Source organism: Myxocyprinus asiaticus, chromosome 12 (assembly GCF_019703515.2).
Source record: "Myxocyprinus asiaticus isolate MX2 ecotype Aquarium Trade chromosome 12, UBuf_Myxa_2, whole genome shotgun sequence".
In the NCBI taxonomy this organism is placed as follows: Eukaryota; Metazoa; Chordata; class Actinopteri; order Cypriniformes; family Catostomidae; genus Myxocyprinus; species Myxocyprinus asiaticus.
Window position 1 is genome coordinate 8,029,297 of NC_059355.1, and position 17,600 is coordinate 8,046,896.

General features: G+C 38.6%; 1 protein-coding gene across 4 annotated transcripts in view; it reads right to left on the reverse strand.

Annotated features, from left to right (window-relative positions):
• LOC127449171 (rap guanine nucleotide exchange factor 4-like) overlaps positions 1–17,600 on the reverse strand; it is a 52,183-nt gene that overhangs the window by 11,289 nt on the left and 23,294 nt on the right. Inside the window, exons 1-18 of one of the 4 annotated variants that reach the window (XM_051712411.1) lie at positions 14,946–15,145; positions 9,302–9,374; positions 8,798–8,862; positions 8,244–8,350; positions 7,767–7,888; positions 6,759–6,942; positions 5,920–6,004; positions 5,712–5,772; positions 5,350–5,426; positions 4,786–4,932; positions 4,518–4,624; positions 4,306–4,391; positions 4,103–4,181; positions 1,447–1,597; positions 1,225–1,313; positions 1,078–1,108; positions 815–893; positions 185–331 (exon numbers count right to left, since the gene is read on the reverse strand). In XM_051712411.1, the coding sequence (XP_051568371.1) occupies positions 185–331; positions 815–893; positions 1,078–1,108; positions 1,225–1,313; positions 1,447–1,597; positions 4,103–4,181; positions 4,306–4,391; positions 4,518–4,624; positions 4,786–4,932; positions 5,350–5,426; positions 5,712–5,772; positions 5,920–6,004; positions 6,759–6,942; positions 7,767–7,888; positions 8,244–8,350; positions 8,798–8,862; positions 9,302–9,359 (1,675 nt within the window). In that variant the 5' untranslated portion in view covers positions 9,360–9,374; positions 14,946–15,145. Of the gene's footprint in view, positions 1–184; positions 332–814; positions 894–1,077; positions 1,109–1,224; positions 1,314–1,446; positions 1,598–4,102; positions 4,182–4,305; positions 4,392–4,517; positions 4,625–4,785; positions 4,933–5,349; positions 5,427–5,711; positions 5,863–5,919; positions 6,005–6,758; positions 6,943–7,766; positions 7,889–8,243; positions 8,351–8,797; positions 8,863–9,301; positions 9,375–9,470; positions 9,605–14,945; positions 15,146–17,600 lie in introns of those variants that run through there. The other 3 variants (XM_051712410.1, XM_051712409.1, XM_051712412.1) reach the window with 3 other exon arrangements.

Below are 17,600 nucleotides of genomic sequence, written 5' to 3' on the forward strand. Positions count from 1 at the left end.
ATGGCTATCTGGAGAGGGATTATATAATGCATAAAACGGGCATAAAAAGACTATGTTGCTATAGCAACAAAACACATAAAATCTACAAAGTTTTGAGTGTATTTGTTTGTATCTCCAAGGGTAACTAAAATTAAATCTCAAATCAGTGTGTGTAGTTGAAAGTGCTAATGTGTGTGTGGCTCACTTCCAGATGCGCTGAGGTTTATCAGAAGCAGCTCTTCAGTGGATCCAAGTTTATCTGCTACAGCTGCGGTCACCTCTCTCCCCGTGGCCAGAACAGCAACACGGATAGTAGTGTAGGTGTGATCACTGCAATACACCTTCAAGAGTACTACACACAGAGAGAAAGTCAAAGATGAAGAGAGGACATAAAGAGTTTTTCCATTACAAATAATATTAGTATAAGAAAGATTAATTGAAAGCGTACATGAATGTAAAAATGTCTTAGTATAAGGTATTTCACCATTTTGCTTTAATGACAGCATGCACTCGAGCTGGCATGGACTCCACAAAACCTGATGATCCATGTTATCCAGCATGGATTTGAGAGTATTCCAAAGAGCATCTTGTGTGCTCCAATGGAAACAAGCAAATCTGAGCTTTTGTACAAAGGAGTTCACATGGTAAATATCACAGATTTGCTTACATTTGATACAAGACCTAGATTTAGTGCAGAATCTTAAGAGAGTCTTCTTTTTGTCATAATTGTTTTTGTCATCATGTTTAAATTGTATTTCCAGGTTGAAAAAAAAAATCCAGATTTTCAATGTGGTCTAGGACTTTTGGACCCCACTTTACATATCCAGATACTCACTGTCATCAAAGCTTCTTATTGGCTGCTTTTTCGCAAGCCTCTCCTCTCCAGAGCTGAACTGTCGCAGGAGAACTTTATGCTGAGAGATCACAAAGAAAAACATTCATAGATACTGACTGAAATATTACCAAATGCATATGAACTCTGCTTAAAGCAATCAGATATTGATGGGTTATTTTTTAACAATACACATGATATAGACTACAGATTTCGATCTGTAAATATAATCTTAAAATGCTGGTTAGGAAGCAGAGTTGCACTACCTTTTTTTGCGAGGTCCGTGCATCATCTGGACTGAGATAGAGATAATGGAAAAGTATAAATGTGGACCTGTAACATTACATGACTCATTTACATAATGGAACTAATAATTGCCCACAATGGACACACACAAATCATTAAAAACCTACTACTGCTTGACGATTCTCTCCAGTTCTGGCAGTAGATCCTTCAGTGAACGCAAAACCCTTGCGTCATTAGACACAAACCCGTGCAGCTCCTGCACACAAATCAACACACACAGAAACAGAATCATGTTAATAGTGTTTTGACTTGTGTCTATAATCTGACTGCCATGTCTCCGTGCAGACAGGGGGTAGGCGAGTGTGTGCCAGCATGTGTGTGTTTGTAACCTCCAGAAAGCTGAGTGCCGTGTCATCCTCCAGCAGATGGTGGGCCTGCAGGGCGGCCCAGCGCAGAGCCAGACTGAGCACCCGTCTCTTGCTGGCAACAGTGTAGTCTAGACGCTCCTGTTCAGAGCCCTGAGATGCCTGAGAGTGGTAGGTGCACACATGCTAAGGACTATAAACATACTTACAAAATACACACCTGTGCTGTTACTACAATTAGGGAAAAACTAGGAGAAAAGAAACTGGCAGAGGGATGGATGGATGGATGGACGGAGAGATAAATAGATGGATAGACAGATAGACAGACAGACAGATAGGTAGATAGATAGATAGATAGATAGATGGATGTACAGACAAAAGATGGATGGACAGACAGATGGATGGAGGGATAGATAGATGGATAGATGGATGGACGGATGGACGGACGGAGAGATAAATAGACAGATATACAGATAGATAGACAGACAGACAGATAGATAGATAGATAGATAGATGTACGGACAGAAGATGGATGGATAGATGGATGGATGGAGGGATAGATAGATGGATAGATGGATGGACGGATAGATGGACAGATGGATGAATGGACAGACGGAGGGACGGATGGACAGATAAATTGAAGGATGGACGACAGACCAACCGATGGACGGATTAATGGATGGATGGACAGACAGACAGAAAGACAGATAGATAGATAGATAGACAGATAGATACAGTTGTGCTCAAAAGTTTGCATACCCTTGGAGAATTGGTAATATATGTACATGAGTGAGCAGGCAAAACACATTTCTTTTATTTCTTATGGGATTCATATTCAACTGTAGGTTATTACAGAATGGCACAATCATAAAACAAAACATGGCAACAAAGAAAAAAATGAAATGACCCCTGTTCAAAAGTCTGCACACCTTTAGTTCATAATACTGTGAATTAAGCCTCCTATAGCATCAATGACAGCATGCAGTCTTTTGTAATAGTTGTCTATGAGGCCCCAAATTCTTGCAGGTGGTATAGCTGCCCATTCGTCTTGGCAAAATGCCTCCAGGTCATGCAAAGTCTTTGGTCATCTTGCATGACCCGCACGTTTGAGATCTCCCCAGAGTGGCTCGATGATATTAAGGTCAGGAGACTGTGATGACCACTCCAGAACCTTCACCTTTTTCTGCTGTAACCACTGGAGGGTCAACTTGGCCTTGTGCTTAGGGTCATTGTCGTGCTGGAAATTCCAAGAGTGTCCCATGCGCAGCTTTCGTGCAGAAGAATGCAAATTGTCTGCCAGTATTTTCTGATAACACGCTGCATTCATCTTGCCATCAATTTTCACAAGATTCCCTGTGCCTTTAGAGCTCACACACCCCCAAAACATCAGTGAGCCACCAACATGCTTTACAGTGGGGATAGTATTCTTTTCACTATAGGACTTGTTGACCCCTCTTCAAACACAACGCTTATGGTTGTGACCATAAAGCTCTATTTTGGTCTCATCAGCTGTGAGGCATGTCAAGGTGTTGTCGGGCATATTGTAACCGGGCTTTTTTGTGGCATTGGCGCAGTAAAGGCTTCTTTCTGGCAACTCGACCATGCAGCTCATTTTTGTTCAAGTATCATCGTATTGTGCTCCTTGAAACAACCACGCCATCTTTTTCCAGAGCAGCCTGTATTTCTCCTGAGTTTACTTGTGGGCTTTTCTTTGTATCCCGAACAATTCTTCTGGCAGTTGTGGCTGAAATCTTTCTTGGTCTACCTGACCGTGGCTTGGTATCAAGAGATCCCCGAATTTTCCACTTCTTAATAAGTGATTGAACAGTACTGACTGGCATTTTCAAGGCTTTGGATATCTTTTTATATGCTTTTCCATCTTTATAAAGTTCCATTACCTTGTTACGCAGGTCTTTTGACAGTTCTTTTCTGCTCCCCATGGCTCAGTATCTAGTCTGCTCAGTGCATCCACGTGAGAGCTAACAAACTCATTGACTATTTATACACAGATACTAATTGCAATTTAAAAAAGCCACAGGTGTGGGAAATTAACCTTTAATTGCCATTTAAGCCTGTGTGTGTCAGTACCAAGGCCAAACATTCAAGGGTATGTTAACTTTTGATCATAATTTATAATTATATTTATTTATCGCACATTATACATTAGCACATATACAGTGAAATTCTTTTTTTTACATATCCCAGCTAAGCTGGGGTCAGAGTGCAGGGTCAGCCATGATATGGTGCCCCTGGAGCAGATAGGGTCAAGGGCCTTGCTCAAGGGCCCAACAGTGGCATCTTGGCGGTGCCGGGGCTTGAATCCCCAACCTTCTGATCAGTAACCCAGAGCCTTAACCGCTGAGCCACCACTGCCCCCAGGGCAATTTGGGTGATTTCTATTATCATTATGATTTAAAAAGGAGCCAAAAAACTATGTAATAATAAATGGCTTCATATGATCACTATCCTTAAAAGCTTTTTTGCATGATCAGTCATATTTTCAAAATCAATGCCAAAATTTCAGCCAGGGTATGCAAACTTTGAGCACAGTTGTAGATAGACAGATAGATAGATAGATAGATAGACATATATATATATATATATATATATATATATATATATATATATATAGATTGATTGATTGATTGATTGATTGATTGATTGATTGATTGCAGGATATTGGGCCAGGAGGGCAGGGCACAGCTGGCTGTTGGGCATGAACACAGAGTGCATAAGCACAAAGTCATCCAGAGCTGGATCTGTGGAAATAAATAAGACATTTATTTCAATTATTGAGAGTATGATTAAGACGTTTCGTCAGATTAATCAAATCGTAACTTTCATTAATGAGTTTATGGGAATTAATGGTTATAGGTGCAGTACCTGGATCAGAGAAATGAATGTCCAGCCGCACTGTCTCCAGCAGATGCTCCAGAATCTTCTCTGGGGTTCCTGACATCACAGTGTACCTTTCCAGCAAACACAGACACAGGAAAATTACTCTCATGGAAGAATGCAAGGATAGAAGGATGGATTTATTATTGATGATAAAAACATTTATGGATAAATTAAGTTATATGGATTTGATTAGATACTTGAAGTGGGCTGGGATGTTTCCATGGCTGGAGGGCCGAAGACTCTTCTGAAGCACCAGAACATCCTGCTCATGCTCCTTTAGACGTACCGTGTTTGCTTCAACATCCTACACAAACAAACACACACATACACACACATGCAGTATGCACAAGTAAAATTGCATGTGATCAAGAAACATGGCATTATGTTTTGCCACCTATATCTACTTTAAAATTACATTTTTTTCTTTCATTAGTGTTTGTATGTTCCAACATTGTGTGTCTATACCCTGAGTATACGGTTGAAATCCTCTTTGTCCACTCTCAGGAAGTGGCAGTTGTCCTCTCTCAGGACGATAGAGGCAGCGCGGGGGGCGTCGTTCACCAGGGCCAGTTTGCCAAAATCATCTCCTTCATGCAGCGTGCACACCACACCCTACAAATAGACAGGATCAGAGGCATCAGTCTTATGGCACAATAACAACCCTGAAACAAGGGGAGGTAGTATTATGTGATATATGGTCTTTAGGGTGGGCAGCTGTTTATCTCTTTGTTGGACATTCATGATAATTTCGCTTGGGTTGGTCCCCCTTGGACTGGGGGGCATCAGAAGATTTGGGCAGGGGGCAATGCTCCCTCTAGCCCCCCCCCCCCACACCATCAGGCAAAGTTTTAGAATAGAAAGACCACAGTGAAATCTTGGGTTGGCATGTTTTTTTTCAGTGTACAGTATGAATTACTAACCCAGCATCAAGTAAGAACAGTGTGAAACATGGAACAAGATAACCCAGGGTTAAACTTTCAAGTGTGAAAAGCCCATTTCAATTCAGTCCTTCATGAGTGCTGACATCACCTTGCCATAGATAACAACATTAACAGATCCCTTCTGGATAATGTACCAAGAGGTGCCTTCCTCTCCTTGATTAAACACTGAAATACAGAAAGCAATCATGCACAGAACATGACTAAGCGGATTACAACAGGACAAGTATATAAGAATAATTATTATACTTATTATTTATATTAATTATATACATATTTTATAAAAATATTATCTTCACACTGTAATCAAATAAATATTAAATACTCATATACAAGACTGATACACTGGTGTATAATCTCTCTATAATCATATATCTTTCAATAAACTTTAATAATCCACATTTGTAAACTTTATAACATACTCTGAAGCAGTAAATAGACATTCAAACCTACAGACAGTGCCTGCCTTGGCATGTGACTCAAAGACAAGGACACCAGCAAGCTCCCTCTTCACCTGCAGGGGGCAGCACAACCACAGCTCATGTTACAGGTTTGTATTATTCCAGTGCTGATATCAAATGATGAACTTTATGCATCTGCAGAACTGAAAACATACAGGATCAATATGAATATAGAGTGCAATAGAGGTCTGCATGCTTACAGTGTTCGAGAGATGAGAGAGAGCTTTGATATGCAGCAGCTCATCATAAATGATCTCCAGATCTTCAGCCGTTCTTTGACCTGGCCTGAAGACCGAGTGAGGGACAAAGAGACAAAGAAAGAAGAGGAGGAAAAAGTTGGAAGGCAAAAATGGACTAAGAGGTCTATACTTTTATCAATCCTATCACATAGAAAAATAAACACATCTTGTAATTATGTTGTACAGTATCAAATGCACCTTTCCAAATGGGACAGTACAAAATTAAGGGATTAGTTCACCGAAAAATAAACATTCTGCTGTTATTTATACCATTACATTTCTTCTGTCTTCTTAAAGGGATAGTTCACCCCAAAAACTATTTCTTTATTCTGCTGAACACAAAGATTTTTAGAAGAATTTCTTAGCTCTGTAGGTCCGTACAATGCAAGTGAATGGTGACCAAAACTTTGAAGCTCCATGAAGCACATAAATACAGCATAAAAGTAATCTGTAAGACTCCAGTGATTAAATCCATGTCTTCAGAAGCGATATGATAGATGTAGGTGAGAAACAGATCTGATCATTTGCCTTCTCATGGACTACTTTACTGATACTTTTTCAATCCTTTTTAATGCTTTAAAGTGAGTCTCTATCAACTCCAATTATATTGAAAAGATAAACCAGTATATTCATTAAAACATCTTCTTTTGTGTTCCGCATAAGAAAGAAAGTCATACGGATTTGAAATGACCTGAGGGTGAGTAAATAATCACAGAATTTTTATTTTTGGATGAACTATCCCTTAAATACAAATTTCAAATAAATCTGAGAAAATGCAGGGGGCGCTCTTGTTCACTCACGGTTTCCTGAGGATCATTCGAATGTGTGCGTCAGGGCCAATCTGAGAGAGGAAGAGCAGGGTCTCCTGCAGTTCTTCCTCTGCCTCTCGTTTCTCATCATCGCTAGGCAACACCGCATCCTCCTCCTCATCATCAAGGAAACGGTAAAAGAGGTACTTATCCTGAAAGTTTAGCTCATGGTCGACTGTTGATGCAACGGGAAAGAAACAACAGATTAGAGATGAAATACAGCACTTGATTTGGTGCAGTGTGAGGTATTTGATCATTTTGAGGAATAATTTCATTTTTTTCCCCCTCAAGACTTTTTAAACCAATTACAGTTGTAATTTAGTTATTCATAATAATTTTCTGCTATTCCATCATCCAGAAATGAAAATGATGTCATCATTTACTCATCATAATGTTGTTCCAAACCTGTATGACTTTCTTTCTTCAGTAGAACACAAAAGATGTAAGGCAGAATGTTAGCCACAGTCACCATTCACAATCATTAAAGAACAAAAAATTGCAATGAAAGTGAAAAAGCTAACTGTGACAAGGAGGAGGGCGTGGCTGGGCCGTGAGGGTGCATGCCTGGCACTGAGTTGCCCCAAACAGCAGGAGAGAGAGATAAGGAGCAGCCGGGGACGCCAGAGAGGGAGAGAGAGAGACACATGGAGCTGTGTTTGTGTGTCTGCGTGTCAGCGTGTCAGTGTTCTGCTGAAAAGCAAAGGTGTATGTTGTTTAAGTTGAACATTAAAGTCTACGTGTATTGTTCAAGCCACACTACAACGAACCTGGTTACACTAACATTCTGCCTAAAATATATTTTTGTGTTCCATGGAAGAAAGTAAGTCATACCGGTTTGGAACAACATGTGGGTGAGGAAATTATGACAGAATTTTCAAGATTTCTATGTAAATGGCCGTTGAAAATTCAATGAAAATGTAGTTCTTATGATATGACCCCTTTAATTTTTTACATACTGTAGCTGCCACTATAGTGAGTGGTTCAGGTGTATCTGTGTACCGTGGTTTAAGACTCCTTCCTCCAAGAGCACCTGCCACATTCCCACAGCATGACCTCGACTGTGAACACATGAACTCTGCTGAAGCAGCCAGTCGACCAGCTCTGTGCCGACACAACACTGCCTGTAAACACATACAGATCATGCTGTGCACATACAGTGTGTGTTCTGCAAATGCTACACATACACTGTGGCATCCAAAAGTCTGAAACCACATTAAAAAGCTGGGATTTTTTTCATTTAAAAAACAAAAACAAATATATATTTTGAATTGTCCTGCTGACAGTATTTTTCTAATGAGATTTGTATTATTTTTTTATTTTTTTATTATTAAAGACAGAACCGTTATCACTATAGTGGTCTCAGACTTTTGGACGCCACTGTCCTATTGTAAAAATGAATCTTGCAAATGATGTGAATATTATTTTATATAAATATAATTTGCATTTGTAAGAATTTCCACATAAACACACACACACCTGTAGGTTTTCAGATGATACTTTCTATCTCTGATCATGTGGGGCGCTCTGGCCAGTATAGCGTTACGCAAGACTTTTTCTGCCCTTAAAATCTTTTCTGATGGGACCTAAAGCAGAAAAAACAGAGAGACGGAAGTTAGACGGAAGACAGAGAGACAGAGACACACACACACATATTCATTGTGATACACTTGCCTACAATCAATTTGCTAGGGTAAATTACATAAAAGAGCTTCTTTCAGCAGATGCTGTTTTAAATAAAAAAAATAAAAAAAGAGACGGTGAAAACATGATTTTATTTCACTAAGAATAAAATGTAGAAGTATTTGATTTTTATTCTTAATAACCCTTTAAATAAAATGGTGATGAATTCAGATGAAAATCAAACATTTAAAAATTACATTAAATTAAAATGTTTAAAGTTCTTTTGTATGAAACACTAAACTGTCAAATCTACCTAATCATGTAATAAGTTCTGTATCCTGTTTTTTATATCAGCTGTAATTACTGTAGGTGGGTAAGTCTAAACAGACATTAACGATGGACTTTCGTACCTTGTTCAGGTTTTTTGACATAAAATTGAGGGGGTCGTTGCTGAGGTTATCTTTGTCCGGCATTCCTGCATCAAACAAAAACAAATGTCTTTAAAGGGATAGTTCACCTAAAATGACATTTCTGCCATCATTTACTCACCCTCATGTTGTTCCAAACCCATATGCCTTTCTTTCTTCTGTGGAACACCAAAGGAGATGTTAAGCAGAATGACAGCCTCAGTCACCATTCACTTTCAGTCTTTTTCCCATACAATGGAAGTGAATGGTGACTGAGACTAACATTCTGTCTGACATCATCTTTTGTGTTCTACGGAAGATCGAAAATCATACGGGTTTGGAACAACATGAGGGGGAGTAAATGATGACAGAATTTTTATTTCAGGTGAACTATTCCTTTAACACACTCCTACACAGTAACACACAGGATATACAGCATTAAAAGACATGTTTGCTTTAATTTCTTGATGTTTTATGCAAGTGTGTATGTTTTTATGTGTTACTCACTGTCATTAGTAGCTCCACTGTCCATCACTCCGTATGGCGGGGCGAGAAGGCCTGCCATGCACTGCCTGTATTTCTGCAACATACAAAACAACACAACAATAATTTATTCCAGCCACTTAAAACCTCAGATTGCTGTTGTGTCATTTTCATACAGCTGAACTGCCTTTACATCATTAAAAGCTCTGTAGTAAGACCGGCGAGCTCCTCCAATCAAGCCTTTTGTGGCTCTGCAAAGATCACCATGAATATTCAGATGTTTCATTCTTTCTCTTTCCCATCGCCATGGTGATTGGTGACGATGTGATACATGCAGCTGAAGGAACAACAGGTAATGAATGAAACACAGATGCCGGCCCAAACTCACACACAATATCCTGCACCTGCAAATATTTTGAGCTTTTTTAGATATTCTCAAAACAACTGAAAATTTGATTTATTCAGTCTGTGTGAATGGAGTTTACAGCCAAGCCAACATAACCACTCTGGAAATTGACACGTTGCGTCCGAATGTTCATGCACTCTGAAATCAACCTCATTCGCCAAGTAACTGACAAGCGCCATACCCAATCAGACACTTTTTCTCCCCAATTTGGAATGCCCAATTCCCAATGCACTCTAAGTCCTCGCGATGGCGTAGTGACTCGCCTCAATCCGGGTGGCGGAGGATGAATCTCAGTTGCCTCCGAGTCTGAGACCGTCAATCCGTGCATTTTATCACGTGGCTTGTTGAGCGCATTAGCGTGAAGACATAGCGCGTATGGAGGCTTCACGTCATCTACTGCGGCATCCACGCACAACTCACCACGCGCCCCACCGAGAGTGAACCACATTTTAGCGACCACGAGGAGGTTACCCCATGTGACTCTACCCTCCCTAGCAACCGGGCCAATTTTGGTTGCTTAGGAGACCTGGCTGGAGTCACTCAGCATGCCCTGGGATTTGAACTCATGAACTCCAGGGGTGGTAGTCAGCGTCTTTACTCGCTGAACTACCTAGGCCCTCCAATCAGACATTTCTGGATGTGGTGGACATGGAGTGGTGGTGGTGTAGTGGACTAAAGCACTGAACTGGTAAGCAAAAGGTTGTTGGTTCAATTCCCACAGCCACCACCATTGTGTCCTTGAGCAAGGCACTTAACTCCAGGTTACCCCAGGGGGATTGTCCCTGTAATAAGGGCACTGTAAGTTGCTTTGGATAAAAGTGTCTGCCAAATGTAAATATGGGCCTCCCATACATGGGTTCTGGTCCCGTGGAAACCAGGAAGTAATAAACACATAAAAGCATTCACTTAAGCAATGGTTAGTGCAATGCAAAGGTTGCCTTTACACTCTAAAATAAAAATGTTACTCCACTGATGGTTAGGTTTTGGGTTAGGGGGTAGAGTTATTAAATCTGCTAAAAATACAACTCACTTTTGGCGCCACCGTGTGGACATTTTACCTGGAAACTGGTCAGCAACACTTTCAGCTTCAGCCACAGGGGGCAGTGTTTTAAATTTCAGTAAGCACAGACCAATTTCCTCAGGAGAACTTTCGAACTCCAGTCTCTGAATTCACAGTGTGATCTGTCAATTACAGCATAAATTACTACTAGCCTAATTAGTAGTTTCACCTCATTTTCAGCAATTTTGCTGCAACAACATAGTTAATATAGATTTTTATTTTTTGTGAAGAAAATGTGCATGGCACTTGCCTGTACAAAACTCACTGCCATGATGCTGCATTGTTTTGAATAGTTGCGAGGACATTGATATGCAGCTGCGAAGGTTTTTGGAGTCGTTTTAAGTTCATTACTATATGGCTGCTAGGGTGTTCTGGATAGTTGCTAGGTGGTTTCTATTGTGTTGCTGGATGGTTGCAAGGTGTTGGCCGAAGTTAAAAGAGTCCACCCCCAAGACTCTATTATATTCAAGACCCTAAAAATTCTTTGTTTCTTCCTTTCTCGCAAGTCTATCGATTTTTTTGCCCATTTCATCAACCGCCAAGTGAACATCATTAGTCTGAATGCTTAGAAAAGTTATAGCAAACCTCTCCTCAATAAGCTGCATGATTTCGGGCATCATTCATGCAGCACAAACAGTGCAGAGCGAGTTGTTTGTCAAAGTTTAAAACTTTGCACTTAGTATGAGCAAGCACCACTAACTACTCATTTCACATCCAGTGCAGAACAGAATCTATTTATGACCCATAAATCATTTATCACCCTTTGAAACATTGTCAGACCTGACCCCTGAGAACATTCATATTTTTGTCCCCGCAGCAGGATCCTTCACCACAAACTGGGAGATTAAGCGTATCTGAGAAGACTGATGTTATACAGATGCACTGAACCTTAATTAACAACTAAACAACATTTGTACAGCCCAGAGTGCTCAGAGTCTTGTGTCTCTATTTAATAGGTGTGACAGCACGTCTGTAGGACAGGGATGGGCAACTGGCGGCCTGCGGGCCATATACGGCCCTCTGTATCGTTGAATACGGCCCGTCGGACAAGACTGAGGATTGATTTTATTTCTTTAAAAAAGGGATTATGTAAAGATTGCATTCAGTTAATGATGTTCAGCTGTTCCGCTCGTGCTTGTGAAAAACGAAAAGTTGTTAGAAGACGGAGAAACTTTGAAGAAATGCGCGATTGAGATGCCTGACTGATTGCTGAAATGTCTTGCAAATAGAGAGAATGTTCTCTGTTCGGTCCATGCGCGTATGTTGTGGTGCTGAAATGTTTTGTATTAATGCACTGAAATGTTATGTTCTTGTATCCAGTATTGTTACTGATGATAATATTTAGGTCTGAACTAATACCTATAAGCTGTTTTATGAGGTGGGGTTGAAAATGTTGTCTGTGCATTTATGTGTTTGTCTGCTGCAAATGTAGACAATGCAAATGAGATAAATATTCTGAAAATGTAAGTCTGAAGTATATTGCTTGTCAACTGAACATGAATTTGTACATGTGAATGGCATGTTTTAGTAAAAACAAAAGTTACAAATTAATTAATTTAGTTTATATAAATATTGTTAAATAAAAATAAGGTAGGGTTAATAAAATATGCATTCCTGTTGACTATATTACATCATTTGCAACTATAAATACAACTAGCTTTTGGCGCCACCCTGTGGACATTTCACCTCAAAAACATTTCCAGCTTCAGCCACTGGGGGCAGTGATTCAAATTTCAGCAAGCACAGAATGATTTCAGCAGCAGAACTTTTTGGCAACTGTTGCCGAATTCACAGTGTGATAAGTCTGGGTAGCTTTGTGTGATGAGCAAACAGAAATTTAAGTCATTGTTCACTGAAAATCTTGCTTGACAGCAGTGGTCACCATTCACTTTCTTTGTATACAGAAGTGAAGCTTGGACATTGCTATAAATATCTCATTTTGTGTTCCACATTAAAAAGTCAGGTTTCAAAAGATATGAGGGTGAGTAAATGATGACAAAATTCATTTTTGCTTCAAAGAGCAAAACAGAGAGGGTTTTGGCCATTGGTTAATGGTTTTTGGCCATTGACTTTGAATCTTTAGCACTTCAGACAGGCTTTGTTCCATTCACAAAAATGCACTTTGTATATCTTGTTTCCTTCCTGCTTCCTGAAGCTTAAACAAAAGCTAACTCCAGTTAACTTAACATCACCCATCCCTTCAGACTTGCAGACCAACACAAAAACTCACACACACATTTAGTCACATTCAACAAAATAATACATTTCCAGCTGGCTGCTTTCACATAGGTGAAGTAATTCAGCCAGGATTATGTAATTAACAGCATATAAACACATAGAGCAAGTGTATTTCCTTTTTTTGGTGCCAGCTCAGGCGGTGCCCCATGCAGCCTGGCACAGAACTGACTCATAGAGAGAGAGAGAGACAGACACCTTAACATTCAGTTCACATCCTCAGCTTTTAACAGCTGATGTTCACCTCACACTGCTGCCACAAGGACAGGGCCTCTTTATCCATGACATTAAAGAGATAGTTCACCCGAAAATTAATATTCTGTCATCATGTGTGCACCCTCATGTCCTTCCAAAACCATATGACTTTCTTCCGTGAAACACAAAAAGAGATGTTAATTTCTTAATCAGTATTTTTCTTTCCAGTAAAAATATCTAAACATTCTTAGAATAACATACAGTACATTTATTTTAGAAGCAAAACTGTGTAAGAAAATACGATTGTTTATTATCTTTTTTTACAACATAAATTAACATTAAATTGTTTTGTTGTTACTTAAAACAAGGAAAAAAGAATTTGCCAATGGCTACCTCAAAATCAATATGCTATTGTCTCTGAAAACAGCTCTTGTTTTATTAACACAATTTTAGTAACAGTAAATCTTGTTTTAAATGGCTAGATTACCCAAAAATGACCCTCTCACCCTCATGATATCCCAGATGTGAATGACTTTCTTTCTTCTGCAGAACACAAACAAGGATTTTAGAAGAATATCTCTGCTCTGTTGGTCCATTCAGTGCAAGTGAACATACAAATCGGCCAAACTTTGAATCTCCAAAAAGGACGTAAAGGCAGCATAAAAGTAATCCATACAACTCCAGTGGTTTAATCCATGTCTTTCGAAGTGATATGATAGGTCTGGGTGAGAAACAGTAGGTGGCGATATGCACAGTAGGTGGCGATATGCACAAAGAATGTGAATTGCCAAAAACAAAAAAGAATGTGAAAGTGGAGATTTATTGTAAAAAAAAGACTTAAATATTGATCTTTTTCTAACCCACACTTATCATATCGCTTCTGAAGACATGGATTTAACCACTGGAGTCATATGCATTACTTTTATGCTGCCTTTATATGCTTTTTGGAGCTTCAAAGTTCTGGCCACCATTCACCTGCCTGGAATGGACCAACATAGCTGAGATATTCTTCTAATAATCTTTACTTGTGTTTTTCAGATGACGAAAGTCATACACATCTGAGATGGCATGAGCGCGAGTAAACGATCAGAGAATTAGAATTTTTGGGTGAACTATTCCTTTAAGGATATTTTTACTGGAAAACAAGACAAAAATACAAGTAAGAAAGTTAGAAAATTACGTTTTTGAAGTGCTGCTGATCCTACACTGAAATAAATTATCAAAAAATTTGCTTCATGTGGTAACATCTAAATTAACTCTTTTTGTTCAAGTCAAAAATATTATTTAATAACACAGAATCAACCTGAATACATAAAATAAAGATAAAATAAAGATAAAATAAAATTAGCTCCTTATAATTTCAGGTTACCACTTTTTACAGAATAATGCAATAAGAGAAGATAGTACATTCATGGTAAAAGTGGTTCCTTGATTATAAATTATATATATATATATATCCTTCTGCATACATTAAAAAAATATTTTAAGATTTATCATTTTCAATTTCATAACAAAATTCCATAAAATTGAATGGAATAATCTTTAATAAAATAACATGAAAAAATATATATATTTATATATTATATATTATATATATATATATATATTATTTTTATTTTTTTCAGTTGTATTCATTCAATTTTTTAAACATTACACAATTTAATTTGATGCAATTTTGTTATGAAATTTAAAAGCGTGCATCTTGAAAATAGGCTAAAATCATTATTTTTTGTTTATGGCAAAATTGAAGATAATAAGCCAAAATGACTCACCCTGGTAAGAGTTTAGTCCCACAGAGAATCCCTTGGGACGTGATTCTCGGCTACTTCCAAAACGTAACCAATTTCCCAGCATTATCCAGCAAAACCCAGGAACCCTCCTATCTTTTCCAGCCAGATGCACGTACACATAAATACACACACACACACACACACACACACACCCTGATGCTCCTATTACACCATGTATGAATGATGTGTTTCAGTGTCTGCTCTTTGAATCTCTCTGGTCAAGCATCTGATTGGACTTCAGTGGCCGTCGCCAGGCAATAGCTATAGCCAATCAGAGAGCTGAATTTACTCAATTCAACATGTATCACAGCACTACTTCTAAGAGTGAGAGAGAGAGAGAGAGAAAGAGAGAGTATGGTCTGCTAAAAGCTCAGGGCCTCATCAATTATTAAGTTTATTAAATTGTATTTACACTGAACAGACAGCTGTGTGTGTGTGTGTGTGTGTGTGTGTGTCTGTGTCTGTGCGAGCGTGCGTGTGTGTGTGCCCTACAGCTGTAGCGAAATCACCTTTATTACATTAGAAAGAAAGGTAGTCTGTATTTGCAGATCAACTGTTGGGCTGTTAGTAAACCCTTCCAAGATCGGTAAACACTAATAAAGCATTATGACTTGCACTTTGCAGATGAAGCCATGTTATGTGCTTATAAACTTACAGTAAGTCTATGAATCTGACCAATAAAAATAATCACCACAAAAACAATAAACCACCTCTGTGATTAGCTTTGAGACCCAGATTTTCAAATTAAGAGGGCAATCCTGTGAAAATGCAACTTAAAGGGGTCATATCATGCATTTTTTATATTTTTTTCCATCAGTCAAGGTTTTTTTGTGACACAACCGGTCATAATTTAGTTTTATGACCATTCATAATAACCATTTTCTACCCTCTCTCTGACTCTTAGAACTATGCGGGTGGGTTTTACTTTTGCAGCTGTGCCTTCCACTGTCATATCCGTGAAATAAGATACAATGCTTTGCTTATCTGTAGGTTTGCTGTTGAATCAAATAGTTTTTAACTGCCTCATCCTTAAAATGACAGCCTAATAGCTGCATATTACTACATATAATGTACAGTACATACACGGCTAATCCACATAAACATTATAGAAAACATTATAAGTAGTGAAAAATACATTTCTCAGTTGTTTCTAAATCTTCACTGAATTATTGTTAGATATGATGCATTATAACTGATTTGATGCTGCCGGGTTTTGACTGAGAAGCAGATCTGTAATTGAAATTATACTGTACTGTTAATCAACTGTATGCTTGTTATGATCTCTATGCTGATAAATCCACCACACATATTTTCGCTTTTTTTGGTGAGGCAAGTGGCTTATTTTAGGCTGCTTGTTTCTCTTGCAAGATCTGGCAACACTGCAACTGGTATTTCACCCACCCCTTAGCGAAGAGCACTGTCATTTTAAAAAGAACATTATTAACCGTTCTTTTATTTTTTTCTAACCGGTTACCATTTGGAAAGAAGGCTCAGGAACTTCTGAATCGGAACGAAAAAATTTAATTTTTGCTCAGAACGAACCAAAATGAAAAATATTTTGGTGTTAGTCCATGTCTCAAAGACTTCTTTCATGAGAAATAAGGGCTCATGTTTTAATCGTAGAGCCATAAAATAATGTGAAAGTGTGAAGAATTTAAGACAGAAACATTTTACTACTGCATAATATAATTTTAAGTAAAATTATTTTTATACCTTTCAAATTGATTGTCATTCAGAAGTGTTTGAAGCATTAAAAGGAAATCAAATACCCTAATTTTATTATATGACTCTTGACCTTTTTGTTGTGTGCATGAAGCACTCATAGTGACGATTTGTATGATAATTAATCGTCATATTCATGAAAGACCTAAAACAGACAATTAATCGTCATAACCCTAAAACAGGCAAGTAATTGTCATAAACGCAATTATTTGTTTGACAATTAATCGTCAGCCAAATTTCATAATCATGTCACTGTATATGTACAGTACACTCAATGACCACTTTATTAGGTACGCCTGTACACCTTCTCGTTGATGCCAATATCTAATCAGCCAATCATTTGGATAAACTCAATGCATAATGCATAAAATCACGAAGACATAGTCAAGAGGTTTAGTTACTGTTCAGACCAAACATCAGAATGGGTAGGAATTCTAACCCTAACGTCATCTCAAACTGGTTCCAGAAACATGACAATGAGTACTCCAATGGCCTACACAGTCACCAGATCTCCTTTGGGATGTGGTGGAACGGGACATTCACAGCACGAATGTGCAACCGACAGATCTGCAGCAACTGTGATGCTATCATGTCAGCGTGGAGCAGAATCTCTATGGGATGTTTCTAGCAACCTGTTGAATCCACTCCATGAAGAATCCAGGCCATTCTGGGGGCAAAGTGGGGTCCTAACCAGTATTAGAGGGGTGTACCTAATAAAGTGGTCACTGAGTGTATATTTAATGATGTGTATATATTTTTCATATATATTTTATATATGAATATTTTGTTATAAATGTGCATGAAAACAGTGACAACAGCTTGTATCATTAATAAAAATGAAATTTCCTCAGCAAGTAAAGATGCTGACCACCCCTGGAGTCATGAGTTCGAATCCAGGGTGTGCTGAGTGACTCC